The sequence below is a fragment of the Lampetra planeri genome, chromosome 10 (assembly GCF_965212315.1).
Source record: "Lampetra planeri chromosome 10, kcLamPlan1.2.h2, whole genome shotgun sequence".
NCBI classification, from domain to species: domain Eukaryota; kingdom Metazoa; phylum Chordata; class Hyperoartia; order Petromyzontiformes; family Petromyzontidae; genus Lampetra; species Lampetra planeri.
This window is the reverse complement of record NC_136116.1, coordinates 8,304,101-8,319,103: the sequence shown is the minus strand read 5'-3', so window position 1 is coordinate 8,319,103 and position 15,003 is coordinate 8,304,101. Positions and strand designations below refer to the sequence as shown.

The 15,003-nt window shown below is 50.4% G+C and overlaps 1 protein-coding gene across 1 annotated transcript; it reads left to right on the top strand.

Annotated features, from left to right (window-relative positions):
- The first annotated feature begins 7,093 nt into the window (after positions 1-7,093).
- Positions 7,094-11,753, top strand: LOC144720965 (uncharacterized). The gene is made up of 2 exons (XM_078598188.1): positions 7,094-7,725; positions 11,515-11,753. Exons 1-2 carry the CDS (start codon positions 7,143-7,145, stop codon positions 11,745-11,747), a joined length of 816 nt encoding a protein of 271 aa, XP_078454314.1. The 5' UTR covers positions 7,094-7,142; the 3' UTR covers positions 11,748-11,753.
- The last annotated feature ends 3,250 nt before the right edge of the window (positions 11,754-15,003 follow it).

Here is a 15,003-nt window from a genome sequence, read left to right as displayed (position 1 = left end):
ACGCACGCGCGCGCGTACACGTTCGAGTGCCAATTCCATCGCTCGTCGCGAACTACATATTTGCCCCCTACGATCCATCGCGTGAAACGTCCGCGCCACTTAGCCAGGCAATTGTTGGGGGCCTGCGGGCGACAAAAAAAAACTACGTGCGACCTGGGCATTGTTGACCAATTGCCACTCGAGATACGGACAAATGTTAGCGACTTACGAAAGGGGGTGGGGGGTGGACAACACCATGCCCGGCCGCCTTTGTCTCTCCAGTGCTGGTATTTACACACCGCGCCGGGTTGTTTGCTCAATCTACTGCCGTGTCGATCTAGGAGAGGCCCAGGATCGGCTCAAATATCTACCGAAGTTTATCGGTCGCGAGCGGGAACCGAACTCGGGTGGCCGGGTGCGTCAGTACGCTACACGCACACACGCACCCACACGTGTGTCAAAAGTGATATTATATAATTATTTACACATCCCTATGCGGCATCCGTTAACTGGTGCATCCCCCCCACCACCACCAGCACACCCCGTACCACACGAGGAGTCGCGTAAAAGCGCTGTAGCGCGAAAACAGAGCCCTCTGAGACTGCGTTTGTTTGTTGTTGTTAAAGTTTGTGAAGATAATAATCGGTGGTCTTGTCGCTTCTTTTGCGGATACGCAGTGTTGAAACGAAAGGAATTTTTGTTGTACACATATAGTAGGATATATGCTTGCCACCGTTATTGCCATTCATCAGCTGTGTAACACGGCGGGAGCCATTTTCTGAATAGAGGACGCGCAGCGCCGATGAGTGACGCGCGTTTGGGAATGTCATGTTGGCTCGCTGCTCATGTCAGTGTCCGGTAACCTATCGGGTCGTGTTGCTGCTGATGCTGCTGCTGCTACTGTCTATCGAGCGCATTACTTATCTTCACCAAGTCGAGTATAATTCACCCGGATATTAAGTTTTCATCGGTGCCGTTTTGCGTGCGTTTGTGCGTGTGGTTTCATTTGCTGTCGAGAACGCTTGCTCTCGCGGTAGGAGTGCACGTCACATCTGAAGGAAATATGCAAGTTACGGTCCGCGCAAAGGCGATGATGAAGTTACATGTTCTATACCTTTGAATCAGAATTAAAATGTATATTTATACTGGAGGAATCCGATAAGCTGTGAAGCTGTGTTTCACAGATGTTTAGTAAGGGGCTGGTAAGACCGTTACAATAACAAACAATATAAAAAAGCGATCGTCGTGCAAATTCCAGCAAAGGCAAACACATCGCCCAAACACATACGAATTACGCTTAAACATCGCCATCCTACCAGTCGAAGCGCATCGAGGTATTCACTTATTTTTCAGATGCATCGTTTGGCAGGGGTCCAATCAAATCAGGCGAAATTAAATATTACAGCGGGGAAAAAAACGGTGAGAAAGAATGTCAGACGTATTTTGGGAGAGTGTGGATGTGTGTGCCAATAATGTTTGCTTATTGCTTGAGTGAGTTAACAACGCCTCCTCCCTAAGCAATCGCGTGTCCTTGAAAATCCGGCCACAAGTAATTGCAAAAGAAAATGCTGCTTTTTGTTGTTAACTTCTGAAAAAAATGTTCGGCACCGATACTTGAAATTAAGAAAAAATGTACCGTCTGGCGTCGTAGTTTTAATTATTATTTAAAAGGACAAACTTGCAGTTAAGCTGCGGAAAATTAACACAAAAAATTCAGCCGGATCAATTAAACAATGTAATGTATTCACCTCCGGCTACTCGCCGTAAAATAATTAATAAATGCGCGCATAAAGGGAAGGGTCACGTGGTTGGCGCGACTGACGTGGTTTTTCCGCAGTGCGGAGGTTTTCGGGCCGGGGGGGGAGCTGGAGATGGAGGTGGGGGCTTAGAGGGTTACTGGTAGTGGTGGTCGTGTGGAGGGGCGATTGGTGGTGGTGGTGGTGGTGTGGAGGGGCTATTTGGTGGTGGCCGAAGCGCGCGCGGTGGGATCCGGGGTCGCTCGAGGTACGGCTCCCCGCTACGCAGTCCCGAATAGCGCGCGCCTGTGCGCAAGCCGCCGGGGCACCACGCAGCGACGAATTCTCTGCTGCGTGGCCCTCGCAGTCCGCACGCCACGACCGCGACGCTCATCCTTTTTCGTCATCACGGGTTTAACTCGACTTTCTATATCGGTGCGTGTCGCTGTAGAAAGAAAATCGCGTGCATCGAGCAACGAAAATCGATTGTCTAGATGTGGGGGGGTGGGTGGGGGGGTGTTTCTCGAACGACGGGGAGAAAACGGGCTCGCACGTATTTTTTTTCCTCTCTCTCTCTAAAGACAAATGACGTGTACAGGAGCTCGGTGGATGCGTGGCGGGCACGTCAGGACGGCCGGGTCGAGGTTAGCAGGCAGCCGTCCGCAAAGAAAATGGATCTGGCGCAGGACAGCGCGTTTCGTGTTTGTCCACAGCTTCGAACGTTCGGGACGGCGGGGGGGGTGGCTAAACCGATTCGCGGTTGAAGTGTTAAGAGGCTGCCGTCTCTCTGTGTGCAATTTAAAAAAAAAATAATCTGTATTGTGACCCACCAAATTCGCCCGCCGCCTCAGATGAGCACCGTGGGCTACGTACGGCGCGAAAGAAGTTCAACATACAGTGTACAGTAGTACATCTTGCCGTTCTATCTCTCGATACCCAGAAGCCATCTCACGAGGAGGTGGTGGGGGTCTTCGTGATTAGTCCCCGACTCCAGCAGGCCGCGTGTGTCCGGCCGCAAATCCGATAGCGCGCTCAACATCGTCACCACCATCATCGTCGCCGTCGTCGTCGTCGTGAGACAACGTCCGTGAGACGACGTCGCGGAAACATTGGCGAAGTGAGTACGAGAGGAACCAGGACGCGACGTGATTGTGATGGGGGTCCGCACGGTGGCCATCTGTCCCCGTGCCTCCCAACCACCACCACCACCCTCCCTCGGCTTCCTTCCTGGCGTACACCCTCCTCCTCGTCATCCTCGTCCTCCTCCTCCTCACCACCACCGGCCCCCCGCCCGCCACCCGCTGTGGTTTTGGCTCGCCTACCCTGTAGGTACGACCTTGCGTGTCCCCAATGCAGGTTTGCAAGGTTGTGACTACAGCGTACGCGACGCCACGAACAATGTCTGCGCTCGCCAGGCGGGGTGGGTGGAAGGAGGAGGTGCAGCTGAGAGCCGCGTGCACACCGCAACTCGTACACTCACCAACATCGCCCGCTACACAGCCACCACCACCAGCTCACCTCACCCCCTACACAACCACCACCACTCACCAACCGCGCCCCCTACACAACCACCACCACTCACCAACCTCGCCCCCTACACAACCACTACCACTCACCAACCTCACCCGCTACACAACCACCACCAGCCACCCCTCACCTGCTCCATGGCTCTCAACCACGAACAACCACATCGCTAACCACCACCAAACAACACAACCAACCACCCAGTCAGTGGGGCGGCTCTCGGGTACGCAGGCGGTGCAACTGCGTTGAGGCCCACAGGCCGGAACGGCATCGGGCTATGAAATGGAAGGGCGGACATTGGATAATGGGGGGGGGGGGGGGCTCTCAATGAATATCACACCGCCCCCCCCCTTATGATAACCACGCTTCAACATTGCACCTAACCAACAAACACGTGACCGGACCAGCCAAAGCAACCCAGACGGCGCAAGATAACGAGGCAGGCAACCTGAACGACAAGCAACGACCCAACTAACAGATCAAGGACGCCAGCTAGACGTCTCCTCACCAGCCGAGCAACTGAGCAAGCAAGCGACAGAATGGAGCCGACACAACGAGGCAATAAGATCAGCCAAGCAACTTAACCGAGCAACCAAATCCACCATCAAATCTAAGGGAGTCAACTACTCCAGACAAGCAGCCTGTCAAAGCAACCAACTATCCCGAGCTTACCAATCGATAAACCCCAATAACCAACCCAAACTAACCTTCCCAAGCAACCAACGCAGATCAACTCAGCCCCGTCGAACCCGGCATCGCGAATCATCAAACTCGAACAGCAGACGCAACGATAGCCTCACCAGGCAGCCCGCGCAATCAAAACAAGCGACTTAACAAACACAATGCGCAACTAACTAACCCGAGCGACGAAACTAATCGGCGAACGCAACCAATCGGACAAGAAACTCAACTAAGCAACCCAACAAACTTAATCCGAATCGACCCAACATCAAATCCAACTCGGAGCCAACCGCCGTAACTCGATCAACAAAGCAAAGTGGCTACCGCGAGCAACGAAACTCACGCAAACAAACCCACCGTGTAGACTGACCAAGCGAACGTTTAACCGAGCAACTTAACGAACTATACCCAAACTGGAAAAAAAACTATTCAACCATAAACAATAAATAAAAAACCAGCATGTTCGGTGAAAACATCAACCAAATCACGAAACCCAAGCACGCAACCCACCCACGCAACTCACCCACGCAACCTAAACACGCAATCCGACCCACGCAACCTGCCAATACAAAGTATAACCGCACAAATCCCAAGCAAATCAATCGATCAAACCAAACGCAATCATTTAACCGAATTCAACCAATAACCAAGCTACTCGCAACTAACCATCCGAACGCTGTACTGAGTTGAAGATAAGGTCACACGCAGTCGCACCGTCTCTACACAAAGACAAATATCTCCCGCATAGCCTTTACAGGATAAGTGCTGTTAACGAGCACCTATGAAGGCCAGAACGGAACACGAGGGAGTGGGCGACTCGCACCACGCCCGTCCGCCTTTGTCTCCCTCGTGGCGTACTATTACACGTCGCACCAGGTACTCATTTGAGGCTGACTCGACCGAGGAGAGGCCCACGACCGGTTCAGATAATCGTCGCTGGTGTTGGCCGTGAGCGGGCATCGAACTCGTTGTGGCCTACGTTCGGAGTGAAGTGGGCTAACCACTGCGCTACCGCTCCCCGCATCGTTTACACACACGTGCGTACCCGTACGTACACACACATGCGTACACGTGCGTACGTACGCGAAAGATGATTACAACCGCGATATTGTTCGTAAAATTCTGTCTGTTACACTAGTTGAGCAATGTAGTCAATAGCCCCGGGATGTTAATAACAACGACACAAAATATAACAGTATTTTCTAAAATATATACAGTATATAGTTCTGGTTGTTGGCATAACAGCGTATCATAAACTGCAATTGAGATGATGTAGAGATTTTGTACAATAGGTAAGCCTGCTAATTGTGCATAGGCTATATACATAGCATGTGTGTATATGTGTCTGTTTAAGGCACATGTCCCAACAGTCTGTTAAGGCTTCATGGGGGATCTTTGTCTTTGTTAACGGCTGTGTGGTGTGGGGTAGTCGTGTAGCGGTGCGCTACGAACCCGGCGACGCGAGTTCTATTCCCGCTCAAGGTCAAACATCGCTGACGAATATATGAACCGATCTAGGGGCCTCCCCTAGGTCGGCTCAGTTGTGACATTAATACTTGGTGCGCTGTGTCGTCAACATCGGGGCACTGGGCAGACAAAGGCTGCCGGGCGTGGTGCTGGCCACCCAGCTCCTCGTGTGCCGCGCTTGCCTTCATAGGTGCTCGCTAACAACGCTTGCCCCTACGGTCTGCTGAAGGGCTATACGGGGGTGGGGGGATCATTGCCTTTGTGCGTTGTCTGTGTGGACTGGCGTTACATCGGGGGTGGGGATGGAATCTGCCTTGGTGATTTCGTTCGATAAGCAAATAATCTGAATAAATGTGTTCCGACTGAACTCACGACAATGCCTGTCCGTCATTTCATTTTACATCCAACTGCAAGGCGTGTTGAGCCATATGTGCATTTCTTTTAACGGTGGGATTTTTAAAAAATTGCTACAGTATATATCGCAAACTTAATTGCAACATTTAAATACACCGATTTACCATTGTGCCCCGACACACTTTACGGACGACTCCTGAAGATAGTTTCGTGTGTGTGTGTCGACTCAAGGTCTTAAAGTGGAGGAAAAAAGACAGCGAATTGAATGATGCGTTTCATTTACCGTGACGTGGCAGGTGGTCCAACTCTTTATCGAGATATTCGCTGACGCAGAACGACCGCGTTGCGTCCCGTCGGTCGGTTGCCAGGGGTTCGTTATTTCGGTTGCAAGCAACATCACCCGTGCGTTCGGCTACCCGAGCTGTCGGTCAACTTGTTGCGACTTGTGTTGACAAATCTGGGGACAATTCTGCTTCTGCATAGAAACGATCAGAGAGCCTTTAGGCGTCTCGGTCGCTCGACTTTCTTGAAGCGTCGCCTATCGCTGCCGTTTACATTGTTGTCGTGGATATTGTTTGTTGCCGCTCGTAATTGTTGCTGTTGTTGGTAACTGGAAGGCCATCCCCCCCCCCCCGGGGAAAGGCCACCCGATGTCGGAAGGGCTCCGTAGGAAGGCCACTCGGCCATTTCACAAGCGGCGCGCGCGGCGCGTGATGGCGATGCCTCGAGAACGCTGCACCGCCGACGGCGAGCGGGGGTCGCCAGGTGTCGCTGTGACATCGCCTCTTCGTGTGTCACGCGCACCGCGCTCATCTGCGGGCTCCATGCCCCCCCCCCCAACGAGCCTCCTCCATCTTGGGCTGTCGGCTCGCGGCCACCAAGCAGCAAAGATATCGTGGAGGTGGTGGTGAAGGTGGAGAGGGGGAGAGAGAACAACAGACCTCCACGTCGAAAACAAACTTCACGTTGTTGCGCACAAACAGTGCAAAAGTCACAACGGCGCCGAACTCGCCACTTCGCATCCAAACTCATCCCCCGGGCGGCTGCCCTTCGTTTTCTACCGGGGGGGGGGGGTGAGGGAGAAGGGGGGGGCATCGCGGCGTCGTTTCGTATCGGTCGATGATTTCGGTCACCTTCCGTAGAAGCGTCATCCTCCGTCTCAACACGGGAGAGACGCACGCCATCAAAAGTATACATTGCTCTCCCCCCCCACCTCCCCCCCCAAAAAAAGAATCGAATGAAATTAATGATCTTTTTTTTTGCTGTTGCTGCTGCGCGAATCAATCCTCTGGACGGGGCCCGGGTCCTTTGCATTTGCCTTCTCTCCGTGCGAGGAGGAGAGCGTTGTGCGAGGAGGAGAGCGTTGCCTCCTCGCAGCAGCGCGCGGTGGCCGGCCTCGGGATGATACCGGCCGGAAGGTCCTCTTGCGGGTTGTACGGGCAGCAGCATCAGCAGCAGCAGCAGCATCAACACCAACAGCATCAGCACGTCTCGGTGGGCGGTCGTGTCGCGGCGCAGGAGACGAATCCTCTCGCGACTACAAGCGGGACGGCATCGGCAACAGCGTCTCTCTGTGTTCCTAAAGCGGCGGCAGCAGCCCTCGCTCTGGGTAGTGTTCAGCAGGCAGCAGCAGCAGTAGCAGCAGCAGGACGTCGAGACGAACGCGGCAACAGCTGCAACAACAACAGCAGCGGCGGCGGAGGCGGCTTCGGCGGCTTCGGCAGTAACGGCGCCCTGCGAGGCGCTGCGACCGCCCTGCAAATCCGCGCCGCTCCTCGGGGTGCCGCGGGGCCCGGAGGGTCGCATGGAGCCCCAGAGTCGGGGTCCCATGTGGTGGTGGCCGCTGCGGCAGCGATAGGAGTAGCGGCAACGGGAGGCCGACAACAGCAGCAGCAGCAGGAGCAGCAGCAGCAGCAGCGTCAGCATCGGGAGGAGCAGCAGCACCAGATTTTCCCTTGGATGAGGAGGTCGCATCAAGCTCAGGGTAGGTAGGCTGGTGCGTGTGTTACACTCGTCGTATATAGGTAAACAATAACCCCGCGCAGCTTTTGTTTGTAAGAGCAATAAAACAGAGAAGTGCGTGGGGGGTGGGGGGGATAGTGGCAGCAAGGACGTGTGATCTTCCACGACGCACGGGTGTTTACGTCGAATAATGGTAGGCGCGTCCACCCCTGCTTTTTTTTTATATGGGCTATATAATGCTTCTAATGCTAGATACTATAAACGACGGAAGAAGGAGTGCTTTGATCAGAGTTAAGATAGAGGGGGTACTCGTTTGTGCTGGTTGGTGGTGGTGGCTGTGGTTGTTGTGTCGGCAATGTAATGATATGTATATATATGTACACACGTGCGCGTTTAGTTACATGCTGATCACGAGGGTAATCATGCACACGGCAACATGGACAGCATAGCCAAGAACACGTGCGCTTCAAAGTAAGCACGAATTGTTAAACTGACGAATTGTGCTGTCAGTTTAGTCGCTTTCACTGAAACTTGAAAAGCAGGTAAGAATTATATTGTGTAAAAATCCCTAAGTTTTGCTAATAAATAATCATTACGTTTGCACGTGATACACGTATATGCAAGCTTCCTATGTAGCGAGTGTTTGTGGATTATGGTTGTGTTGTCTGGTATTTGTGTGTGTTTTGTATATCTAGGTGCACCTAGCCTGGCACAAGCACCGTGGTGTCGTCACTGCCACTTCGTGTTGTTGTGTTTAAGTGTTGTTGTAAACTTTAGCTTTAACATGTAAAAGTTTACATTGTTCCAAACTCGCGAAAATTAACGTTGAGCTACTTAGAACCCCACCAACACCACCAACAACACCACCAACAACACCAACAACACCACCAACAACACCACCAACAACACCACCAACAACACCACCAACAACAAGACGAGCAACAACAGGAGACAATTGGAAAGTTCAACATTCAAAAGTTTATTTTAAAGTGCGCTCACGTACAAGCATCAAGTGGCGTTATATTGGTCAACTGAGCAACGCGATTTCACATCACAATCACCGTCGACACCCTCCTTCAGTTTTAGAAGAATTCGTTCTACTTATAAAGACAAAGATCCCCCGTATAGCCGTAACAGACTGTCGGGGCAAGTGCTGTTAGCGAGTAGCACGTATGAATGCCGGCACGGCACGCGAGGGGGTGGATGGACAGCACCAGGTCCAGCCGCCTTTGTCTCCCTAGTGGCGATGATACACACACAGACACGTACTGTATGCTTAAAAGTAAAAAAAAAAATTACTGACTGCAAAGAGTATAATATGTGAGTTGATTATTTACTAAAGCGAGTTTAGTCGGAAAAAAGTTACAGCCAACAGTCTAGTTTGTTTTAAACGAAGCACGTGTTAATTATAACTATAATACAATTGAATTGGTTATGGTGACCAGTGCTATCATTAAGTTAAGTATTGTATTATGGCGAAAAATATTGTGTCAGTGTGAAACTCTTCACTTCTGATCGAGAGCTCTCCAAACGAGAAAAGTGCCGCGCTTAACTCGACACCGCAATGCAGGCAAAGGGCGATGTGGCGTTATGAATGAGACATTTACTTGAACCACGTAACAACAAAAAAAACACTTAACTATGGAAACGTTAACACAATGTCATTAAATATTTATGATAATTACAACAATATGAATGTGAGTTTAATATATCTATACAGTATTCCTGATCGAATTACTTTGCACGCATACAGAGGCTATAACAGTAAGGCCCCGACATAACGTGATATTATCACCATCATGCACCGTCTTCCTTTCGTGTCCAATGAATATACCGGGTACATTATACACATATCGTGCAGATGTTACAATTCATTTAACAATGAGCAAAGGCTAATTTATTTGAATTGTCCTGTACGTTATTCTGTAGGACCGTGTTTGAAGGTAAATGCATAATTGCGTTGGTTCAAGAAAACCTTGTGTGTATATATATACATATATGTATACGTGTGTATGTGTGTGTTCATAGGTGCTCGCTCACAGCACTTGCCCTAATAGTATATTAAAGGCTTTACGGGGGACCTTTGTCTCTTCATGTATGTACCGTACATGTATGTTGTGGGGAGCGGTGGCGTAGTGGTTTAAATGCAGGTCAAATATTTGAACCGATCCTGGGTCTCCCCTTGTGGGTGTGAGAAAAAAAAAATCAACACTGGGAAGACAAAGGCGGCCGGGCATTTTGTGGCCAGACCACCCCCTCGTGAGCCGTGCGCGCCTTCATAGGTGCTCGCCAACAGAACTTACCCCAACGGGCTGTTAATGCTATATGGGGGACCTTTGTCTTTTTGTTGTCGGTGTGTGTGTATATATTTAGTTTCCTGAGGAAGGGCAGAATGCAGATTTATCAACATCTTTTCCTGTGAGCCAGACACGTTGTTATTATTTTTTTTTTAATAAATATTTTTGGCGTGTGAAAGCTGTAGGTCGACTCAGCTGAAAACCAGTACCCGATGTCATGCATGTGTCATCATCACCACCACCACCACCATCATCACCACCATCATCACCATCACCACCATCATCACACCATCATCATCATCACCATCATCACCACCATCATCATCACCATCATCATCACCATCATCACCACCATCATCACCATCACCACCATCACCACCATCATCATCACCATCATCATCACCATCATCATCACCATCATCACCACCATCATCATCATCACCATCATCATCACCATCATCACCACCATCATCATCATCACCACCATCATCACCATCATCACCATCATCACCACCATCACCACCATCATCACCACTATCATCACCACCATCATCTTCACCATCATCACCACCATCATCATCACCACCATCACCACCACCATCATCACCATCATCACCACCATCATCACCACCATCATCACCATCAGCAGCAAATGGGGCCCGGCGTGCCTGTGGCCGAGCGCATCACCCACTCCCATCGTGCACTGCGCGGTCCTTCATAGGTGCTCGCTCACATCACTCGCCCCCAAACAATTCTCTTTGAAATTTGCTTTAACACGTCGGCTTGCAATTGTTAAAAGGAAGGCGTAGATAGTGGGCTGTGGCGCAGGGGTTAGTGCACTGCGCTATGAATCCGGCTACCTCGACATCCGCGGGCGCGGCTCGCATCAGTGGCGAGTGATATCCGTAGATCGTCGTGGCCAACCCCCCAACCCTCTCCTGCCGTCATTGCTCACCAATCCGCACTGACCGGCGTGGTGAAGTATGGTGGTCAAACAACGCGTGACGGATGCGGCGGTCAGAGAGGCCTTCATCCAGCAGTGGATTAACAGAGAGCTGGATGCGCTATTATACAATGAAGAGCGTGCAGCCCTGAGAGGGTGACAAGCGCAGACCATCATCGTAGCGAGTATTACAGGGGGGGCGCTGTAGTATTATGATTTATATTTTTGCTACGCACATTTCTATACAGTAATACCTCTTCTTAGACTCCTGGCCATCGTGGAAGAAGAGGCCATAGAGCCACTTTTGAGGGGCCCCACTTGATGGAGTTTTCTCGTGGGCGCCCTATCGCCTGCAGCGGCGCGATTTGGCAATTGCACGGCTGCCCCTTTACATTACAATTACTGAACAGCGCTGCACAGCACTGTGCAGGATCTCGAAGCAAAACTGCAGACTGAGACCCAGAGGCTGAGCGAGGGAGCGAGACATAGAGCATGAGAGAGAGAGCACGAGAGAGAGAGAGCAATGTTTATTGTCGCCCACCCCCCTCCCATGGATTCCATCCGTACACAGAGGGCCAGGATTCACGACGAGCCCGCACCGCCTACTCGCGCTACCAGACGCTGGAGCTGGAGAAGGAGTTCCACTTCAACCGCTACCTGACGAGGAGGCGCCGCGTCGAGATCGCCCACTCGCTGTGCCTCACCGAGCGACAGATCAAGATCTGGTTCCAGAACCGGCGCATGAAGTGGAAGAAGGAGACCCGGACGGGCGGAGGAGGTCCGGCGGCCGGCCCTTCGCGTTGAGGGGTGTCGGGGAGCGAGGGGGTGGTGCCGGAGTGGAGGCGGGCGGTGGATGGGGGGGGGGGGCTTTGCTTGGAAGTGGGGGGCTCCAGTCCAGGGTGGGTGTGTGTTTCGCGGGGGGGGGGGGGGTCCTGTTGTTGATGTGGCTGATGATGGGGGGTGGGTGGGTGTTAGCGCGCTGCCACTACGAACCCGGCGGACCCGGGTTCGATTCCCACTCAAGGCAAACACCAGTGACGATTATCTTAACCGGTGCCTGGCTCATTGCCCCCCTTTGTCGACTCAGCCTCAAATGAGTACCCGGTGCGGTGTGTAAACATCACCACTGGTGGAGACAAAGGCGGCCGGGCATGGTCCTGAGCCACCCCCCCCCCCCCCCTGGTGTGCCGGGCCGGCCTTCATAGGTGTTCGCTAACAGCACTTGCCCCAATAGGCTACACGGGGGACATTTGTCTTTGATGATGATGATGATGACGACGATGCTGCGTTGGCCTCTCTCTACCTCTGTGATAACATTCACCGGCACGTTCGTTGAGATTGTCTCTTGCGTGACAATTGTGCGTCTTTATGTGTGTGTATGTCTGTGTGTGTGTGTTCGGGACTACAGTCTGTTAAGGCTATACGGGGGATCTTTGTCTTGTGTTCGGATTGTGCGTGTTGTGTAGCAGCCCATGATGTAGAAAACACGTCAGGGTAGATTCCCACGTCGAGGATCGTTCATTGTCAGCCTGAGTGGGTTTTTTTTCTTTCGGAGGCCAAATTTACTGAACTCTTATGAATTAGTTTCGGCCGATTTCGTCAACATGGGAAAATCTGTGCCGTTCGCTTTCGAGCAGCTGGTTATACTTTCACTTGGAAAATGTCCACGTGCTTTTACTTTCGAGAGAACGAGAACACGGAGGTGCGGGGTGGGGGGTCGATGTTCAATTGACTCACGCACGCATCATCGCAGCTGACAATCGCCTCCCCACCACTTGAACGCGTGTCGCACTACGTTTGTATGTTTAGTGCGATAGAAAAAAAAATTCACCCCGGTGAGGTCGGATCATCTCAGCTCGACAGTGGCTAATGTTGACGCCTCCATGAGGCTCGTGGTGTCAATGGTCCGACGAGCGACAAGTACGTTTGACAATTGAATTGTGTAATGTTTTTTTATCATGTTCGTTTAAAAGATATATTGATTTTTTCACTTGCTTCTTCCGGCACTGCTAGAGTGTTTCATTTTCAGCACGATTTTTTTTTATTTGGAGAGCAGTACGTCCACAATTCGTTGTTTTTTTGGGTTGTTGTGAGTACTCACACCTCTCCATGTAACTTCCGGTGGGCCTCTGCACACGGCCATGTTGGAATGTTGACGCGTGCCCCCGCACACGGCCTCTTGCTTATTAAACCCCTGGTGTTGTTGTTGTAGTCGTCGTTGTTGTGGTTGACGCATTCACGTCAAGTGTAACCTCTGTCGAGTAGGCAATTAGTGCGTTTACCTTGATGCAATTATGTGTAATAAGTGCCAATGTGGCCGCTAAACAACCAAAGCCAACCCTTTACGTCTAGGCCGCAAGGAGCCTTTTAATACCCGAGGTATAGGGTTAAGAGTTCGGGTTTTTGTTAGCGTGGGTTTAGGAGTAGAGTTAGAGTTTGTGTTAGCGTTCGGGTTAGAGTTTGTATTGTGAGTTTAAAGGTGTGGTTAAAGTTTGGGTTAGAGGTAGGGTTAGAGTTTGTATTGTTAAGGTTCAGAGGTGTGGTTAGAGTTTGGGTTAAGGTTTAGAGGTAGGGTTAGAGTTTGGGTTAGGGTTTAGAAGTAGGGTTAGGGTTTGTGCTGTTAGGGTTTAGAGTTACCGTTAACGTTATACGGTTTGTGCTATGTTATACGTGTAGGGTTAAAGTTGGGGTATCAGGGTTATGACGAGAGTGCAATGGTCTAGGTGAGGCTGTGGCTGGGTTTGGGTTCCGGTTGGGTTCGTCTTAAGGGCTTAGGCTTAGGGTTATTCCAGAGTTATGGTTATTGTTTGTAATTAATGGTTAAAATCAAGTTTATAGTTGGGGGTTAGGATTAGACTGTACTGCTATAGATCACAGTAGGGTTAGGGATAATGTTAGGGTTGGGGTTATGATGTGGAGTCGGGTTAGAGTGTAGCATTATAGTTAAGAGACGGAGCTGTGTTCGGTTTCAGGTTTTCTTTTTAGGAGGGGGGGGGTTAAGTTATGGCCAGGGTAAGGTCTCAAGGGTATTCTTCAGTGTAGTTAGACCTACGTAGCAAAAATAATACAGTATGATCCATTTATGAATACTCAAAACATTTAAGCGAGAAATGTACTTAGAACACGACGTTTCATTTCGAAGCCACCAAATCTCAATGCACCTTATCAAATGTAGTTAGCGATCTCCTTCCTTCGAACGACCATGGGAGCCTTCTCGCTTTCGCGAATATCCAAACGGCCTTTGTACTGTGTTAAGCGAGAGAGAGAGAGGGAGAATGTACGAGGCATGTTGGAAATCTGTGGGGTATCTGTGAATGGATCGCCCTGCATGATGCTCCCGGCACTGAAGAGGGTCCGTAGGATCAGGGTTCAACGTCGCTCTTATATTTGTCGCTAATAGCTTTTGTTTTGTGCAATGCCATTGGCTAATTGCGATTAGCTGGCTACCCTATCTTTTTTTTTGCCAGTATTTAATGTATGAAAAAATATAAGATCAGAGTTTGCCCTTTCTGGCACTACCGAAAGAACCAAGAAGATGAATCCCTGCAGTCACGAAAGCTTTAAATCCATAAAAAAAACTTTAAAAAGGTGTTAAGATGTTCAAACACCAAATATAAACCTCTTAGCGAGGCATCCTGTGGTGCATTGTCTTTGTACTGCTCGCCTTTTGGTGTTCTCTGGCCTGACACTGGTGGGACTAGGACCTATAGAAGGCTGTCTCTGGTGTAGGCCAATCAGTGTAAAAGACAATGCATATGTTATAATTATCAGCTCATGTTTTTGTATGTTCACCACAAGTACGTGTGGTGAATGCAGACACGATTCCTTGCAAAAAAGGTTTCTATTTGGTGCTTGAACATATTAACTAACACCTGTTGTATTGCCAGAAAGGGTACAACCTATTCTTATTTTTTCAGATCCTATCTCTGTGTTTGTTCAAGTGCCCCGTTCTTCGATTGCGGCGCGTATTATATTCCCGCGATGTACGAAGGAGACACGTTTGTTAAACAAGGTACGCGTGGCATATGCAGTGCGTTTATTGGATATGTCACAACGGTAA

Coding starts and splice junctions, on each gene's coding strand:
- LOC144720965 (XM_078598188.1), top strand. CDS start 7,143: ATGATACCGGCCGGAAGGTCCTCTTGCGGGTTGTACGGGCAGCAGCAT. Junction 7,726..11,514: donor GAGGTCGCATCAAGCTCAGG/GTAGGTAGGCTG, acceptor ATCCGTACACAG/AGGGCCAGGATTCACGACGA.